Source organism: Amphiprion ocellaris, chromosome 5 (assembly GCF_022539595.1).
Source record: "Amphiprion ocellaris isolate individual 3 ecotype Okinawa chromosome 5, ASM2253959v1, whole genome shotgun sequence".
In the NCBI taxonomy this organism is placed as follows: Eukaryota; Metazoa; Chordata; class Actinopteri; family Pomacentridae; genus Amphiprion; species Amphiprion ocellaris.
In genome coordinates this window covers 22,404,042-22,424,003 of record NC_072770.1, presented here as the reverse complement: position 1 = coordinate 22,424,003, position 19,962 = coordinate 22,404,042, and the positions used below count along the sequence as shown (strand labels likewise).

The 19,962-nt window shown below is 41.8% G+C and overlaps 1 protein-coding gene across 6 annotated transcripts in view; it reads right to left on the bottom strand.

Moving 5' to 3' along the window:
* Positions 1-623: 623 nt before the first annotated feature.
* LOC111563282 (calmodulin-binding transcription activator 1-like) overlaps positions 624-19,962 on the bottom strand; it is a 55,386-nt gene continuing 36,047 nt past the window's right edge. For 3 of the 6 annotated variants that reach the window (XM_023262299.3, XM_055010713.1, XM_055010714.1), the window contains 14 exons: positions 17,381-19,248; positions 16,103-16,229; positions 14,700-14,834; positions 10,876-11,027; positions 10,170-10,354; positions 10,009-10,087; positions 9,658-9,925; positions 8,250-8,782; positions 7,823-7,971; positions 7,474-7,723; positions 7,214-7,282; positions 6,155-6,300; positions 5,995-6,066; positions 624-5,192 (listed from right to left, as the gene is read on the bottom strand). In XM_023262299.3, coding sequence (XP_023118067.1) covers positions 5,117-5,192; positions 5,995-6,066; positions 6,155-6,300; positions 7,214-7,282; positions 7,474-7,723; positions 7,823-7,971; positions 8,250-8,782; positions 9,658-9,925; positions 10,009-10,087; positions 10,170-10,354; positions 10,876-11,027; positions 14,700-14,834; positions 16,103-16,229; positions 17,381-19,248 — 4,109 coding nt within the window. In that variant the 3' untranslated portion in view covers positions 624-5,116. Of the gene's footprint in view, positions 5,193-5,824; positions 5,856-5,994; positions 6,067-6,154; positions 6,301-7,213; positions 7,283-7,473; positions 7,724-7,822; positions 7,972-8,249; positions 8,783-9,657; positions 9,926-10,008; positions 10,088-10,169; positions 10,355-10,875; positions 11,028-14,699; positions 14,835-16,102; positions 16,230-17,380; positions 19,249-19,962 lie in introns of all 6 variants that reach the window. The other 3 variants (XM_035944473.2, XM_035944474.2, XM_035944472.2) reach the window with 3 other exon arrangements.

The following is a 19,962-nucleotide window of genomic DNA, read 5'->3' as shown; positions in this document are numbered from 1 at the left end:
AATCTGTGCAGATTCATATGCAATCCAGTATTTTCACTTTTGCATATTTTTTCACTGTATCATGCTCCAAGGTGTATGTTACATTAATAAACTTGTTTGTTTAAATATCACTGAAATAATCTAATAAAGATTTGATGTATGTTGATGTAAGATTTTGGTAGTCCACAATATGCATATACAAGCTTTTCATATGGAAGGTTATCTATTAGTTTGAACAAAAAATTTAAAAAATGTATTTTAGTAATGACTTTTGTCCTAAGCCCATTGGCTAAATTAATTGGCAGTATTCAAAATATTCAAATAAAACTGATCTTAATTTCCTGATGTAGATAAACTACTAAAGTTGCTAACATTATTTTAATGGATTTGACATGTTGCATCAACTCAATATAGCATGTTATTTAAACATAATTTTCTTGGTTAGTTCATGTCAATGAAATTGGCTTGATAACAAAAATTTTCTTCACTTTGAGGTCAGAATTTCAAGTCTCCTACCTACTTTAAGATTGGAACAATGCAATTTTTAAAAAAAAACAATGTAAAAACTAAAAATTAAGTACATAGCACCTAAAAGAATATTTCTAAGAACCCAGAGGACAAATAAATATCAGACAGAAAATAAGTTAAAGTGCAAATTTTCTTTTTATTCTGATTTCATTTTACAGCAGAAATTATGTAAAGCATTCAGAAGACATTTTCCACATATAAGGGCAATATTCAAAACACTTTGCATGGCCTCAGCAACAAAATATTCTTTTTAAAAACATCAACAATTTAGTGATGCTTGTGCATGCATGTTTGTAAAACAAAAAAGTAAAAACTAGGCTACAAAAAAAGAGGAATGAGAGACTGAGATAGGCATGGAGAACACAACAGCAGGCAGGGTGGGAATACAGCAGGAGATGAGAGAGAGAGAGAGAGAGAGAGAGAGAGAGAGAGAGAGAGAGAGAGAGAGAGAGAGAGAGAGAGAGAGAGAAGACAGGGTGAAAGAAGAGGAAGGCAAGGAGAGATCTAGCCATAGAGTATCTATAAGGGTCTACCATTCTAGCATGCAATGTGGTGTTTGGCCACGCCCTCTCAAAACAAGGCCTGAAAGGTTATACCATTCATTACTAGGCGGACTTATGAGAACAGAGGCCGTCTCTGCACATGTCTACCAGCTGTCTACTATGGCAACATTTCTTTATTTTATATTTACTTTTTTCTACACTACATATTCTTTTTACAGTCACCATCCTCTCCAAAAACATGAACATATCGATGGATTTTCTGCATTCTGTCTGTGTGTTTGGTTTCGTGTTTGTGTCCTGTGTGAGTGGACAAGCGCAAGCGTTCGGATGTTGCTGTGTGTCTATGTGCCTTTCTGTGTGTGTGTGTGTGTGTGTGTGTGTGTGTGTACACGATATATATATAAAGGAGTTCAAAGCAGTGTTCTTTAGTTGTGCTGATGCGAGAGGAGGGGCAGTTTAAGAAGAGGTTCAAGTGATACTGTAGCATGAATGCTCCTGACAGCACCGTCATAACCGTGGCTGTCTCTCAGTATGATGAAAATTAAGAAAACGTGTGGCACACACAATAGATTTGTTTCAATTCTAAGTTTTTAAATCTAGCATCTCTTTAAATCTTTTTAGGTGACACTGGGCTGTTAATTAGTTTTGCATTATCTAAGAATTGCTCATATTAAGATTCTTGTGCATTTAAGACAAGAGAAATAGATTTTCTCTCTCATTACTGATTTGAATTTAATTTATATTTACGCAAAAATATAAAATAAGGTATCTTTAGATGTTTTTTCTGGTAGAAAAATTGATGCAAGATACAGTTTGGATAAAGCAAATGGATCACATTTGCTGCTTTACAAAATAAGACTGGAATATTAAAAAGATCAAGAACAGTGTAAAATACTGAGTAGTACATAATCAATTGGAGTATTCCACAGAGACACAAATATATATATATACATAATACACATACTCAAATGTACACAGTCACCAGTAGTACATCTCTGTGCAAGCCGTCATTACACTCCACATACAATCTCCCTGTTCTTCAACCCTGAGTAAAATCTAAGGGAGAGATTTCATTGTTCCCAAAGACATAAGCACAGAGAGAAAGAGTGTGGCCGCTTTTTTTGTGTGTTTCTGAATATGTACATTTGTGTTTGTGTATGTATGCATTTATGTGTGTGTGTGCACATCCGCGTTAGACAGTAAGTGACAGAGAAAGACGAAGAAATGAAGTGTGCATGAAGGTTTTTTTTGTCCTCTAAAAAACTGCCCAGTTATGCTTTCGTTTAATGCTGCAAATACTTTTTTTTCCCTAGGGGAAAGACAGACAAAGAGAGTGCATGAAAGAAAACACATCTTCCTCCCAACAGCAACAGCGGGGAGATGAATAGACTCATGACAGTGCCTTTCATACACAGAAGCTGAATTCAATGGTTTTCTTCCACTAAAACTGCGAAATGCACACAAAAGTGGGGCATACAGTGATACTGTTAATTACTGGTTTGTCTCATAAAGCAACACACAGCATCAGTCATGGCCATGAGCATTCATTCATACCACTGACAAATTAGAGCTTCTAACTTAGACTCAGATCAAGTTTAACACTGTCAAGTTCATTTTTAACACACGATTTAGGAAAATAAACAGGTAACTGGAAACCTTTTGGAGGACATACAATAGATATTTCCTGATATTAGTTTGCACTTTTCTGTTATTGAGCAGGCACTTTCTAAACAGAGCTTTCCAGAAGTCTAAAGTACATGTCGTATAAGTATGGCAGTGACAATGAGGAGAAAAGAAAAATCAATCAAATGATATGTAAAAAGTGGGGAGGAGACATTCTATTTGAAGATGGAAAGCTTTGACTGGAGGCCAGGCTGGATCTGCTGTAGGTGTGAATAATGGTCTTAATAAAAGCTAGTATGTTGCTGAAGCACAACCACATTGTAAAGAATGTAGCGCCCTCTTCCCTTTTTGGATCATCAGTCATTGCATTCACATTTAAATGATCATAGTAATCATCACCATTAGTATCATTTTCATACTTGCATCATCACCATCACCATCATCATCATCACCATCATCTATATCTGCCTTAGACAAACATCAGAACTTGTAGGTCTACGGCTGAGCTAGTACTAGATCTCTTCTACTGTTTATTGTCTGTGTGTGTTGCCTCTGTGGATCTTACTGATATCTTTTGGGTGTTGCTTTCCCCAACGTAACATATTGTGAGGCAAAATAGCATTCATAATAATTGGCACTACTGGCAAAAAGGGTTTAATTTTTGCTAGCCAAGAAACAAAAGCACAAAGTGTAAATGTTTTGTCTGAAAGATCATTGTTTCAGCTAACTTTGTTTTCCCACTTATAATTCTAACATTAGATTTTTCAGTTGCATGCTTTAACAAAATGTTCTTTTCAGTAACACTTATACTGGATACTCTTAAAGTGAAGCAGTTAAAATCCTCTCACAGTCCATAGCCACTAACATGTTCTTTTTGCTGTTTCTTTGTCTTAAATCTCATGCACATTACTCCGTTTGTAATATCTACATTATTTACAAGCAATACAGCCATCCTGTGTACCCAGGTCTCTGTCTTAAGTTCTCATTATGGGAGTAAAATAATTTATAATCTTAAATACAGTCCTCTTATGAAAAAGTTTCAGGGTCCTCGTATCCCCTTACCTCGTCAGTTTATATACAGGAATATGCAATAGTCCAAAATATGGATTTGATCGCCCGTACGGGCTAATATGGGGACCAATGCCCTGTATAGGGGCAGGTATAGGACCCATGTCCTGTACAGAGCAAGCATAGAGACCTCTCAGAGTCAAGAAGAAGTCAAGGCAATGGTATGTGACTCTCTCCTCAAAACCACAGTTAGGATTTAGAGGTTCACGCAAAGAACAAACTAACAGAGACATTTAACCATTGGAACATGTCATATTTTATCACACGGGGGAGGGAGGGGGAAACCAGTCTCAAGCTGAACCACTCCTGAGCCAATTAAATAAATAATCAGACCCTTAAATAAATAAAGTAAAAAAAAAGCACCCAAAATAAGTCATTTGTCCTTACACAGTTCACATTACACAGGGCAAGGATAAGTTGATGAGGACGTAAGTGAGACACAATTACACATAGAAATACAAAAGAAACAACACTAAAGCAGTTTGGCAAGCATGCAGGAGCTCATAGCTCAAACACATGCATTGAATTGAACAAACACGGACACACCACGGCAGGCGAGCAAAGTGCTGCCTCTGAGAACGACTCCATACAAAGTCCATGTAACAAATTAAGACATCGTTATTCAGACCCCATCCCTTTATCTAACAATGCCCCTCTTACATTCAAGTGCAGTTCCTCCCCTTTTGATTGGGTGACTGATTATTAGGTTTATAAGCCTGTGAGTCAGAGTGGTTGGTGATGTTGTGATATACTGAATCTGCAGAATGAATTGCCACTGTAGCTCTTCAGGATGACAGAGAGGAGGAATAAGCGAAAAAACCTTGCATGCAAATGCAACATAGAAGTGAGTTTTTTGGTTTATGTTTTCTTATTCTTTCATGGATCTCTGTTTGGATACAAAACACAACAGGTTTTGTGTATTTTCTGCATGTCAAAGTAGCCTTTCACTTGAGCCAGCTGTTCATCACAGGAGCCTTTTAGCACATCCAGCTGTTGCCATGAATAGGAGGACGTCGTCGTCAGGCGCTTCCTCGCTTTCTTGTTTGACTCGTCAACTTGTTCTTGCAAAGAAACATACCCATGAAGAGTGCAAAGAATGCCATGAGGTTAATGTGATGGCCTCCCAGTGAAACTGTGGAGGAGGATCAGTGCTGTGGGCAGAGCCAGGTCCCTGGGCTCTGCCCAGCAGTCTGTCTGTCTGAGCTGCCATGATGGACACCTATCCTGTCCTCAGTCTGTCTGGAAGGAGTTTTTTTTTCCCCTCATGAGGGAAAAGGGGAGAAAGTGTGAGGGAAAAGGGGAGGAGGAGGAAAGAAGATGACAGGGTAAGGGTTGGGAAATGGAAAAGGAAGGGGAGGGATGGAATAGAGGAGAAAGAAAAAGGAGAAGATGGAAGGGGAGGGTGTATAGATTGCTCACAGGCTGAGGGGGCTGTGTGCGGGGCCTGGTGGTGGGCTCTCAGGACCCCTGGCCTTTCTCTGCTCTCTGGCCCTGAAGGAAAACCACACACATATTAGAGACACACTCAGAGATGTATGTGAGTGTGTGTGTAACTGAATGTCATTGTGCTTTATTCCATATTTATATCCAAAGGCCATACTTAGAGCAACAGGAAAACTTTTTCAACAACCCCCCTGCAGCTCCCATCCAGCGCGCACACACACACACACACACACACACACACACACACACACACACACACACACACACACACACACACACACACACACACACACACACACACACACACACACACACACACACACACACAGAGTCATCAACCTCTTATCGTCCCCACCCATCAAGGCACAAAAAATGGCAGGCCAAGCAAGACACTTAAAGTCCCCTAGTGATGACAGTCAGAACATGCCCCCAGGAAGACCATATGCAAGAATCGCTCCTCTATCTATGTCAGTCATGCATAAGTACTGACGTCATTCGGCAATCCTCGGAGAGAGACAGAGAGAGAGACAAGGAGATAGGGAGGGAAGGAGAGAGAGAGAGAGAGCGAGAGGGAAGGATGATAATCCAGGATCTCCTCTCCCCCTCCCTCCGCTGACATGCAAACAGGCATCAGCCACCGGGAGAGAGGGAGAGAGAGAAGAGAGCGAGAGACGACTCACCCGTTTCAGAGGCCTATGGTCCATCAAGGGGCTTCACAGGAACAGTAAAACAACACCAACTATTAGCACCAGAGTAGTGCGAATGCGTGGCAGTGGGCTGTGTTATGTGTATAAGTCCTTGGATGTGTGTGCTGTTGTGTTTGAGGGTGTGTTAGAGTTTTATGCCTCACCTGTGGCGGCATCGGAGCAGGAACCTTAGGATCTTGCGAGCAGCCTGGTTCTGTTTTTTAGTTAGGAGGCTGCTGTAAGCAAAGATATGGGTCTTAGAAATCTTTACGCCCTAATTAATCCCTGTGAGTCTGTGTGTTTGTGTGTGTGTTTGTGAAGTACCTGAGGGAGTGTCTGTAGGAGCGGTAGTATTGCTGGATGAGGACCGCTGCTCTACGACTCTGTTGGAACTTCCTCTGTTCATGGAAACTCCGGAAACGACTCTGGATCAGGATGGCTGCCAGGGTCATCCTCTTATAAAGTGCATACTGGGAGAGAAGACAGCAGCATTGTGAAGCCTTTTGGTGGCACAACAGACCTACTGTTGTAATATTGATTTCTGAATACACAGGTATCATCGTTTCAATTTAAAATCAATGCTAGCTCAAATTAAAAAAAAAAATCAAAACCAAATCAGATAAGCTTGACACTGAAAAATGTAATAACTTTAGATTAGTAAACTGACGGCAAACATGCATATTAAAGTTATGCTTCAGGTTTTCTCAAGTAAGTTTACAGTATGTAACGGTGAATATACTATCTCAGCCTAAACTAGATATTTCCATCGTTTTGAGTAGAAAAAAAAGTCAGACTCTGACAAAATAGCTTGTGAATCTTTTGAAAGCACATTGTGAAGAGACCAGACACTCAGTTTTGCTGTTATAAAAGTTCGTCTGCAATATCACATCAAGACCCACAGGCTCACTACAGCTCACACAGAATCATTTTGTCATTTAATGGTTGTAATCGATCATGCTAAGCTGTCTGTAGTAAAAAGAAACCAATATGTGATAAAATTTGCTCTGTTGAGAATGAAACTTTCTGAAATAAATAGAACACGTGACATTAAGTCATATGGTTGCATTACAGATTAATACACTGCAGCTGAGAAAAATAAAAAATGAATACTATTACAAGAAAGACAAGTAGTACAGAATATGAACAAGCTACATTTAGGTTTTCAGTGGACTGAAACCAGTTGGTCACTTAACAAATAGATTTGAACACACATTAAAAAAGAATCAAAATTCTACAGTTTTATGCCACTTCAGTCTAAATTTATGAAAGGAGCACACCAACTAATGATGTGATTTCTGGATATCTAATTAAGTACTAAACTCTAAGGCCTCTCGACATAGTGGTTAAGTGGATTGATGCTATCTGTATGTTACTAACACTTACCTGCTTGTATCTTTTATAGCAGCGCTGAATCACTGCTGCAATCTCTTTGCGATGTTCCTGAATGGCACCCTGGAGTAACAGAAAGTAAGAGTTAGTCCTAATATTGTATATGTAAAATGATTTGTTGTTATAATGAGCTTTTTCAAATAATTCTGGATTATGCAAGACAATAATACAGGAACAGAGAATGACTCACGTTGTACGTAGCTCAGCAGAGCTACATAATGCATACCATTGCTAGAAATGCATTTCACACTTGCCTTGTGTTTTCTGAGGGAGTGCAGAGCATGCCTGATAGTCTCATACAGTTCTCCCTGCTCGGCCTCAGTCATGGCTAGACAGGAGGAGGAGTCCGTTTTCAACCTCTCCTCTTTCATAGCTGCGCAGAGGAAGGAGTTCCACTCAAGGGGCAAGGATAGAGCTTGTTTAGCCTGAGGACTCTGCTCATCCTCCGGCCCTGAGAGAGAGTTTGGTTTGGGGCTAGGAGTCGGAGGCTTGGACTTTAGAAACCTGGAGAAATAGCAGCAAACCAAGCAAAATTATTAGAGTAAGAAAAAAATAATGTGCTAAGTAAAGTAATGTGGAGACTTTTAGAATTATTCGACCCACCTTTCTACCTCACCAAGGTAACTAGAGAGCAACCTGACATCACTGCTGATTCCCACCTTCCCGGAGTCGACTTCAGTCTCCATCGCCTCCTGCTTCAGCCTACCGGTTGAAGCCTCCATGATGTGATCAGCTAGCATTGTAATGTCCATCTGAAACACATGCAAAGGAGGTGCTACTTAAATATATACATATATATATATATATATATATATACCCACTACCCTTTAGATTGTCTTTAATTTAGTCTTTTTTCAGACCTTTGCTGACAACACTCTGTGTTACGTACTTAGAAAACTTAATGGAACGACTACCTTAATGTTACACTTATACTGTACATGGGAAAGTTAAAAACAAATGTTTCCCTTAGCCCCAATTGTTACATTACAAGTGTTTGTATTAACTGCCCCTAACAATGTGCTCCCCATACCTGCAGGTCCTCTGTGTTATCCTGGTAGGTCAGCACCTCTGTCTCTTCTCCCCTGTCAGACAGCACTCTTTGGCGCAGGTGGATGGCCAGTCGTTCTTTTCCCAGAATCCTCCTGGCTAAGCTACGCTGCCCCAGAGTCTGTCTCAGACTCCATCTGGTGCCCCCACCAGACCCCCCTATCCTGGCCTGCAGGTGGGAGAATGGGGCATTAGGGAGCTGAGGCCGGCTGGGGCTGGAGCTGGCAAGAGGTGCCTTCTGACAGTTGAGGTTGGAGGGTTGAGTTTGTAGGGTCTTGGGGAGGAGAGAATGCTGAGGATTAGGACTTGGAGAGGAGTGGAGAAGGGATTGGAGAGGGTTGGTGCCAGAGTGTGAGTTAGTTAGCTGTTGCTGGGTGTCGGGGCTGGGCTTGAGTCTTTTGGCTGGGGGTGGACCTCCTTGATCTCCCTGGGTTCCCTGTGGGGCTCTGTGTCCTGTTTGGCTCCAGCCCTGGTTCTGGTTTTCTGGCTGGCTCTCTGCCCTGGGTCTCCTCAGCTCTGAAGAAACAAAGATGATGCAAAATAACAACAAGTCTAACAATGGCAACACTGATTCAAACTGCACTGGATTTGCTGGTCACAAATTCCCCCCTTACCTATAAATACAGAGTACTGGTGATAATTTTTTGTTTCAGACTGACAACAGAGAGATCTGTGAATTATCCTGTACAAGTGGTTACTGTCAGAATAAAAGTTTAGCATATACACTTATTTGCTTTCTTTACCAGAGTCTGACAATAAGCTTGATGACACTCATGGTCCTGGCCAGCAAAGCCAGCAGCCTGTGAGCTTTGCTCAGCTAAAAACTGTCTGAAGGCAACAAAATATGCCGGCCAGCACCTTTAAAGCTCCCTCTATAACACATTATATATTGTTTATTCAATCTGTACAGAAACCTGTGTAGAAACAAGTTTTTAGGAGGTTATATGGGGTTAGGTGCCAAAAGATTTATTTTCCTGAAGTAATTTCCAGGCAAGTGGTTATTATCTCTGGCCAAAAAGGTGCGTCACTATAATCTCATATCATCATTTTGGATTTATCTTTAAACAAACACTGTATAACATACTAATTAGCAAGACATACCAGTAGGTGGATTTTTTTTTTTTTTTTTTTTTACCTAAGCACAGTCAGGTTAAACTAACTAAACTATTCATAAAACTATTTTAAGTGCCACAATGAAATTCCATACACTTCTATAGTAATAGGGTACTGGTAGAAATCTAAGGGAAGTAATTAAAATGACCTTAAATACAACTGAAAACCTGCCTAGTTACAAACCCTGAGGATAAGGAGGAACTCTGCTTTGGATGAACTGACCTTTTAACGTACAACAAATTTTACCCTGTAAACCACAAAATAGCACAGTTCTGCACCTGAGTTTGAGTTAGGAGTGGGGCTGTTGCTTATTCCGCTTGTCTGTGACTCTCCTCTCCATCTGTCCACCCAAGCATCTGCAGGCTGGCCCTGAGTTTGAGGACTCTGTTGCAGCTGCTCTAAGAGCTCAGCCAATCGAGTGTGGCCCCGGGATCGGGCTATGTTCAGCGGCAAGCGTCCCAGTGAATCAGGAATAGCCAGGGCTCTCGGGTCCCACTGGTAAAGCACCAATGCTGCGTCAGTATGACCCAGAGCACACGCCCACATCTGTGGAGGTGCAAAGAAAACCAACTTCACGCACACAGGAATGGACAGAAAGACTCATGCATGTGAAAGTATTGATTGCTCACCAGTGGAGTGCAGGAGAAGTGGTCTACGTTGAGAGGATCCACTTCCAGTTCAAGGTCAATACTGTCAGCATGCTTTGTACTGCAGAGGAAAATGTCAGAAGTGAGATAACTGTCGGAGTCTGTACCTCGACAATGGTGTGTCGCATTTATGTTGTACTCACCGCCAGCGAATAAGTGTCTGAATGAGCCCTGCATAGCCCTGAGCTGCAGCCAGATGCAGTAAGGTCATTCCTCTGGAGTTCTTACTGTGGACGAGCTGATTAGAAGAAGCCCAGCATGGCTGAGACATCATCTTCTCACACACCACCACCACACGACCTTCGAACGAACCCTGATCGGTAGAGATCTAAAAGATCGTGAAAGAAGAGGACAGACCAGGTAATCTTGGGTAATCTCTGTTAATAGGTTCATGTACTGCATGTTTGGGTATTGAAAATGTATATCAAGGTGCCAGTAACTTTCATTGTTCAAAGAAAAAGTCTGACTTCTTGGAGAACCTTTGCTACAACAGTCTTCCAAAATATGCTGCCTTTGAGAGGCTTAATGTCGAAGGATCAGCAGGTTTACTAATATTAGAAAACTAGAAAAACAGACAGACTTGATTCAGTGATTGCATTATGTTGTACAGGTTGCTGTACAGCTCCTGCAAGTTTTTGGGTTATTTCTTACAAAATACCAAAAAAAAAAACTGTAGAGAACTGCTCTACTGCTGGGGTTTAAATCAATAAATTACTGTTATACAATGTTCAAATTAAATCTCAGTGATTCTAACTCAATTTTAATTGAGTTTAAACAATTTCATTTTTATGTTGTTTAGCTGAGCTACTCAACCGACACACATTCACATCATCAGAATTACTGATTTACTTGAGACTGCTGATCAGTAGCTCCTCCTCCTCCCTCCACTCCTCCGCCCTTGGTTGCCATGGCTTCTGAGCGAGGGTTCTGATTGGTTATCTCAGCCATCCTCTGTTCCATCTGCTCCAGACGCTCCAAGATTGACATCCTGAACTGAGTATCTACAGAAATGAAGGTGGGGACACGTAAAACCATGAGCACTGGCTAGCTGTTCGCTGCATTTAAGCAAATCAACGCAGTGTTTCAGTAAATCCTACTTAGAGAGGCTTAAAAAAGAAGCTCATCTGAGAGGCTCAATACTGGAGAGCAAATCAGAGCTGAAATCCAATAAATCCACTGACTAACAATGGAAAGTGGGGAAACACGCAAAGTGTGTGTGTGTGCTTGTGAGTGTGTGTGTGGAAAAAGTACACAACTAGTGACGAATGTAGGTTTATCTCTGTATGGCTGTATATGATTGTGACCCTTTGTTTCAGTGCTGCTGCAGTTTGCTGCAGTGCACATTATGTCATCCCACCTGCTGCTCTCTCACTCAGTCTCTCTATTTTTCTCTCCTCTTATTTCACTCCTATTTTTCTTTCTGCTGTCTGCAGCACACAAACTGCGCAGAGGGGGTGGAGCCACCGCTGTGACACAGAGATTCATGCTCCTCCCACTGCCCTCAGTTTCATAGTAAAGCAGCTCAGCTCACTACAGTGCAAAACACTCCACTATTATAGCCCAACACAAAAGAAGCACCTGTCTTCACCTGCAAATGCAAACACAACACATACAAACACAGATACATAAACACACACACATGCACAAAAAAGACAAGAGATGAAGATTTTTGGTCATATTACACACACAAATATTAATAACAAGTGGGGAGAATACTAGAGAGGCTGGCATCTGCTACTGTGTTATTTTTGTGACTAATTGAAATAAATTAATACATTATGATATTATTAGGTAGTTGGCAAAAAAATATTGAAATTAGGCAACTAAGTAGGGATGAAATTTTCATCTAATTACCCTTCTTTACTGACAAATCAGTTCTTGAATTTTAAATATTCATCTTCATGTCTTTGCACATTTCATTAATTTGCCCATCATACACAAGAACGGAGACTGTGAAAATGGCCACATTAATGCCGGAAAATTAACAATACAAATAAAACTGATGAATTCCTCTATTTGTAAAATAATGAACATAATGAAAGGAATGCAATTGTTTACTGACTTACTATTTTTAACCATATGATTATATACAATCTAAGTGCAATTCATTACTTTGTAAACCATTTTTGAGTCTCTTAATTAAGTAAATGGACTATAACTAACAGTAAGAAAATGCACAAGTGTTCTGATGACATTACAGCTTCCATTGAAGGCCTACAGATTATTTTACACTTCTTGCAATTCAGCTGCTTTTTAAAGTTTGTTTAACAATCATGCTCTGATGAGCTAAAAACCTGCAGATTTACTGGTCAGCTTTGGACTTTGACAAAGTTTTTCTACTGCATTTAATATTTTTGTCCTCACATAAAATGACTATTCATCGGTCACAACACAGTTAAAGTCACAAATGTTGATTGACTGCAATTTCAATTTTCATTTCTTAAAAAACAGCAACCAGTGAAACAAACTTTTAAGTTTGTTAGCAACAATTAACTGTGCCACACTGCATTTCATTTTAATCAGCAATTACTTTCCTAATATTGATTCTTCAATTTAAGTAATGAAGATTTAAGTTCTGTCAAAATGAAGATTACATTAAAAAAAAAAAAAACATCCCACAGTTGGCAGACTTTAAACTAATGACTTCATTGCCAAATACCAGGTGCAGATTTGCATAAAACTCAAACTTCACTGCTTTTTCAGTTTTTTTTCTCTTTTATTTGCAGATCAATAGTTCTGCAATTACTTAAATTCATATAAAACTCATGTGTGCTTCAGAATTAGTGGGGAAATTATGCCAAAGAAATTTCAATAACAAACATCTAAACACGTGTAAAAATGTACAACACTGAGTCTAGACACATGTACTGAAGCTTGATGAGCGTCCGAACTTGTCTCTATGGTTTTGTTATCAGGCCTCTACAGGAGTCACCAGCCTCCTTTAATTTGTAGTTCCAGAGTTCAGTGTCGCTGTCCGCTGCTGTTGGTGCTGAAACTAGGAAGCTCAATGAGAAAAAAAAAAACAAAAACAAAAAACCAGAAACACTAGAACAAGCTCAATCAGCAGCTCTGCAACCACAATCAAGCATCTCGACTGTGTCTTTCAGTTCAACCATCCATCAGCGCGCAAACAACATGATGACTTGTGGCATCCCTTTGTCTGAAATCGACAGAGGCTGTGCGCATCACATGGAGCTACTACAAATATTTTGACAGGACAAAGAAGTAGCTGAGGCTCCACAGATATTAAATTAAACAGACGCATTGATGTCCATCTACAACAACACGACACAAAGAAAAAAAAACTTAACCAAGCTACAAAACAACACAGACCAAATGTAGGAGCGCGTTGTTGGAGTTACCATCGGTTTAAAATCAAATCAGCTACGAACCCAAAACAGCGAGTCTGTCTCTCTATCTGCTGCTCTCTTTGTTCCTGTTCCTGCTTCTGTTCAAACCCCGTTAGTTTGAAGTGTGCGGCTCACACATTGCTACTCCAACCGTGCAAAACACAACTAAGTGCAGAGTGAGGAGGGAGGGAGGAAGAGAGAGAGAAAGGAGATGGGAGAGAGAGGAGAGAGTCTCCACGTTGTCTGAGAGCGCAGCGCTTCAAATCCGCCCGCCAGACTTTGAGCTGCAGGAGACTCGGTCGTCATCGACACAACCAGACAGCACACAAGCTAAATTGGATCGTGTGACAAAGAGATGTGCAAATTCTAATCATTCATCTTTATTTTTCTCTCTCCTCTGAGCTTCCTCTGATCGCACGTTTGAGGCCAAACAAAGGGGAGCTTGTGCGAAAAACCGAGCAGAGCGCACATCCAAACACAGCGCCTATATATAGGCTGCACAGCATACCAGCGGTGCCACGACGTTTTCACTGTCAAACGGACCGCGATTGTGCCACGGTGTCCTTGCCCTTCATATTCCAGCACAAACAGCCAGTCCTGCTGTGACTGGAGAGCCGCATTGCCGCATTGCGCAACGCAGAGAGAGACGGGGGCGAACACGAGAGTAAACCCAGGACATGCCTCAGCCGAGGAAACCCGCGTGTTTCCGAGCTGCAATTGCACCAGGAGATATATTTGCACACAGAAGCTGTGCGGACATTTGCAGCCAATCCTCTTCCCCCGGAGCCAAGAACGTTTAATTGTCCTTTAACATCTCACAGCGTGGTTTTAATTTGATAATTCACACAAGAACAACATCTACTGCTCTAACAAGATGAGCTGAGCACACACTCACAGTGGACCTCACCATGAATGAATGTGCACTAAACAAATCTAAAAAGCCAAACACTAAACTTCCAATGATCCAGATAGCAAAAATGAAAAATAAAGGTAGGTGTTCAGACCTTTTGAAGAACTGTTTAAGAGCTGAATGCAGTCAGAGAAAAAGCTACTTCCAAGAACATAAGAAAGCACTTAAGCCAAGCAGAAGTAGCATTACCACAACAGGGCAATTGTGGCTGCAAACACATATCAACAGGTTTTCTCAGTTACAACACAACAAAGATAGCAGGCATACTTTTATTTCATAATTTCAGGGTCACATTCAACAGCCGCACCAGGAGGCAGATAAATGTCATGTTGGTTCATGTTCCTGACTGAGTAATTAACACATGATAACAGGATGAGTGTAACCATAAGTGATTGTCAAATAATTGCTCTCACCATCCAGTGAGAGCCAGTCGTGCTGAGAAGACGGCAGGGCAGGAAGGTCTCGTGCCTTGTATTCAAACACCACCGATGAAGAGATGACCTCACCGCCCATAGCTACCTGCAGCATCACCAGTCCTGTGTCATGGGCTGGAAACACACCATGATAAGAGTCAGTAACAGAGACTGTGTGTACTACATTCATCTGACCTTGGTGAAGGTAGACGTCATAAAATAACATCAATTATGTTATCCACATTACATACTCTGAAAGTCTAGAATTGCTTCTGCAAGAGGCTGTTGTCATTACTGCACATTCTAAACATTTTTAAGCGATATTATGTACACTGTGTAGCTGTCAAGTGGTGTTCTTACTCACAGTGTTCTTTAAGTATTGCTCTTATCTTCTCATATAAATAGGACTGCATTTTCCAATAAGGGTTTGCAGACTACAGTTGCTCTTTCTTTCTTTTTTTTCCCTTAAAAACATCTTATTAAAGGGGTTAAAGGCTGGAGCAAGGTTTAAATTATATATATTTAAATTATATATATATATATATATATATATATATATATATATATATATATATATATATATATATATATATATATATATATATATATATAATATTTGAAGAAAGATATAAATGAAATTCCAACACAAAACTTTGTTACAATGTTTGGAAGGTGTGGTGCCAAGTTTTGTTTACTGATATTTACATATGTTTAATTAAAAGAGAACATTTCAACATTTATTCTTCAGTGTCATAATAGGCTGTTAGTTGACATGTAACCAGTCATATAGGGAAGCTGGTGCAACATTGCTGAGGAACTGGTAACTGCAGATAAAAGGAAGCGGCTGTGTCAGAGCCAAAGCAGTGCATTAAAACAACTAATTTCTTTAAAAATTGTTCTAAAAAAAAATGACAGATTGCTAGAAAAATACTGAAAATTGGAGCTGATAATCAGCTTACTGAAAACACATATTGGTGGTCATGGCAGCGGAAAACATATATTGGGAGTCATTAAATAATAGCTTGCCTCCAGCGTGTATAAGTACCACTACCAAGATAAAGTGCAACCAACAGCTGCTAGTGAAGCCTGCAATTTATTATTCGTGCTTAATTAAGCACTGGCAGTCAAAGCTGATGTCTTTGTTTTCTCAGGAAAAAGGGTCATGTGACAGGAAGGACATGCAGAGACTAATAAGATTCAATCACCAAGTGAGTATGGGCACCTGAATCGTCATTTCCATTTCTGGAGTCCTGACTAAAATGTAACTGTGGAGTTTTCAAACTAAAAGGGGATCAGTAGTGTCTCCATTTTAGTGGTCCTAAATGCTGAAGTAGTATGGATGCTCAGTGCAAATAAAGTTTTGCGTTTTAAAATAAGAAAGTACACAGGAACACAGGTGTTACCTGGGCAGTAGCAGCGCAGCACCCCGGGCTGGATGAGGGCAGCGGGGACACTGATGTGGTCGAAGAGACAGCTGTATTCACTGCTTGACTCCAACCACGGACCTGTGATCAGCACCTTCACTCCACCCTGCGGCACATAAACAGACACTTCAGTCTAATATCTCACAACATAGCTTTATTTTTTGCACAAGGAATTGCATATATTAGTTTAAACATAGCTGATGAATAGAAGATTCTTTGAGAATGAGACACAATATTGCATGCATGAAGATGTATGTATGTGTGCATCAGGGACTAACGTATATATGTATGCAAAGTTGTGTGTGTGTGTGTGTAAATGTCTTTCTACCAGATATCACAAATTCATCTGTGACTAAAACATACCTAAGAGACATGGTGCCCTAAATATTTGCTTTCTGTTATATAAACCTGAACTAATACATATAATAACCTGCTTCATATGCAAAGTAACTATTATTTTGTTAATGACTAATTCATGAATCTAAAAGGACCAGCAGCAGCCCCTAGAGGCTGTACTGCTCCTTACATCCAAGTAGAACGAAGTAATTTGAACTGCCTGAATCACACTGCCACAGGTTCTCTCCTGTAGTCACATATATTATAATGCACAAGGAAGATTATGTCCCTCTGTGAGTGAAAGAGTTATGAAGTTAGAAAAGGTTACATTTTCAAGGGTCTTCTGTTTTCTACCATTTGTAGTCCCCCTTTTAAGATCATTCTAAAAAAAATATGTCATCACCCTCAGAGACTGAGGAGAAAAAAATTCTTTCAAGAAACTTAAAGCTGAAATGATGTAATATTGATGATCCTGGAAGAAAGCTATGCAAAAATATTTGGCTGAATTTAGTTAACACATGTTTCCTGTGACAATTTTCTCCCATAATTGTGCTAACAAACTTCAGCAAGTCGCTGTTTTTCGACATGATAGTGATAATACGTAATGTTTCCACAAGTTTCATCATAATTCAATGACACAGCTGGTGTCTGAGATATTAGAAGTGGTACATGGGTAAATTAATGAGGCCACCCAGAGGAATCAGGAAAGTATTGAAATTTCATCAAAATCCCATCAGCTGAGTCTGAATTATTCTGACTCCCTAATGACCACACAACCAAGCTGGCGGTACAAATTGTGTTGAGTGTGATTTCAGTGTTTAACATCAGTACAAGCTACCGTCAATCATGTGGTGAAAGGCCTAATTTTCCTGCAGGGAACAATGATGAATAAATAATGATAATCAAGTTGGGTTTACTAACCTCTGGATAAGACCACTCTGGGGAGTAGTCTGTCACACCAAACAGCCTCCCAGTCTCCTGGAGGAGTCCCAGAGCTCCCTGCTCCACCTCAGAGCCCTGCAGGTGGCCTGTTCCTGCACCCTGCTCCTCTCCTGCTGCCCCCTCCTGGGTCATCAGAACCCCAGTGACCGCTGCCCCCACCCCACCACCGGACCCCTCAACCGAGATGAAATCATTGATGAGATCAGAGAACTGGCTTCCAAATGAAGCCTCAAAGCCTTCCAGACTGATGGCTGTTCCTGCCCCAGCTGTTGTAGCCGTCACCCCCCCACCTTGCTGTGGAAGTGGAGAGCTGTAGAGCGCCCCCTCAATGTTTGCACCAGCAGCTATTGACTGAGGACTGGCCCCCACTGAACTGCTGCCCCCTGACAAGCTCACACCATTGCACAGAATCTCGTTTTCCCCTCCTCGTCCCCCGCCACCTCCTCCTCCTTCCTCTCCTCCTGCATTTTCATCCGTTGGCTGGAGGTAGTGTTCAGTGTCAACATTTGTATAGGTCTCATGAGGATCCCCGGCCTTCAGTAGTAATTCTCCTCCATTCTCAGGAGGCTTCTCTAACCCTGCCACCTCTTGATGTCCCCTGTTGCCTGACTGGTCAATGGTGGCATCCTGTGGTGTCAGGGGAAACGAGCCCACTGCCGTTCCTTGTCCGTTCCTTGCGCACAGGGCCTGCTGGTCTGTGGTGGTTTGGTGGAGGTGTGTATGTGGGTCTCCATTGGTGACCGGAGAGTCTGTTGGCACTGTGGGCAGGCCGATGTATGCCTGGGCGTCGCCGGATTCCTGGGTTGCCTCAGTACCATTGGTCTGCAGCTGAGCGGGCTGGCTCGTCTGGGGGTTGGCTTGGAGGAAGAGGCTGGGGGAAGCGTGGTGTGCAGGCTGGGTGAGACTAGGGACACAAGCTGATGACATGACAGCGCTGAAGTCCATCTGCTCCAGGGTGGTGCTGGGGCTGAGTCCGGTTCCTTCTCCCACATAGCTGCTCTGAGTGGCCAGCGGCTGCTCCAGAGGGGTAGCCTCCGTCTTGATGTTGTTGACGAGGGCTGGATTGTACACAAAGCCGTTAGAAGAGCAGTGGAGTCCTCCATCATCGCCGTTACACCCCTCAGTCTTCCCTCCACCGCCGCCATACGTCTGGCCCTGCTTGGGATTGTTGAGGAAGCAATCAGGGTCAAAGGTCATGGTGGTCTCAGGAAGGCTGACTCCACCTCCAGTGTCTAAGGAGCTGGACAAAACCAACTCTCCTCCCTCCCCTAAGCCTACCCCACCAGGAAACGATGCAAACCTCTGGTTTTCAGGGGCAACAGCTAATAGAATGCCAGCGGTGGTACTTTCATGGGTGGATGCCAGCAGGTGGGTGTGACCAGCAGAGTAAACTGAATCCCCAGTCAGTGTTGTGACCTCAGACATGAACACAGCTGTGCTCTGGGATAAGCCAGCCCCAATGGCGAGAGCGGGACTGTCGGCCATGTCGCTGGTGATTGACAGTGGCGAGCTCTGGGTGGTGTCAGGGACCTCCACCTGGTTGGTGGATGTAGAGGATGACACCTCCATGCTGCTCTGTGGGAGTAGGGATGGTTTGGTGATCCTGCCATTCCTCCTCTCTCCTCCGCCTGCTCTGCTCCTGCCCCCTCCAGGACTGGGCTCTGTCTGGCCCTCTGATACATCACTGTTCTGGACCTCTGTGCCATCTGCCTCCTCGGCCCTCTGTCCCGCTGCCACGCCGGTACCTGCTGCTACTCCCCCTCCTGCCGCTGCTCCAGATTCCTGCTTGGATGAGATGATGCGCTGCTTGACACTGGAACATTTCTGATGCAGGCTGCTTCCAGCACCTGACACAAAAGACATCAAAACAAAGAAAGCAGCATTGAAGACAGTGCACATTGTTATCATGTTCTGTCCTTTCATTTCCTCAGGTCTATCTTACTCGCAGTATAGCTTTACCTCACATACATTTGAGAGTGTGTAATGGCACCCTCCAGTGTTCAAAACCTACACTGAAATCTGAATTCATGAATCTTCTGAATAATGCTACAGATGCATTTCAGTTGAAAAACGCAAAAAAAACAACCACGATATGTTTCTTTAGTGAGATATTTAACTTCTAACAAGTGAAAGACTATTTTTTAAACTAGACGCCTTTCTTTAAATTTTCAGGATTTAGCTGATTCATTTTCATGAGAAAGATAGATACCAAACAGTGTAAATGTGGCCTTAAAACCCATTAAAAAACTCTTTGACAACAGAGGGGTGAAGACAGTGAACAAGACAGAAGTTCACAGAAAGAAAAAACAGAGAGTGGTGTGAGCAAATTAGGACATGTGCTGGGGCAAGATTCCGAAATGAAGTAGTGCTTAAGTCAACAAGACACTTAGTTTTGGGCAGCTGTCCTTATTTGCCCTTCTAAATCAGATCAAAAGCTGGATGAGACCAGATAAGTGTGTGTGTGTTAGTGTGTGTACTGGAGTTATCTACTCCCTGATGCTCATTTATGAATAATACATGCTAGATATTTCAAGCACCTGTCTTTCCTTCAATCCCTCCCT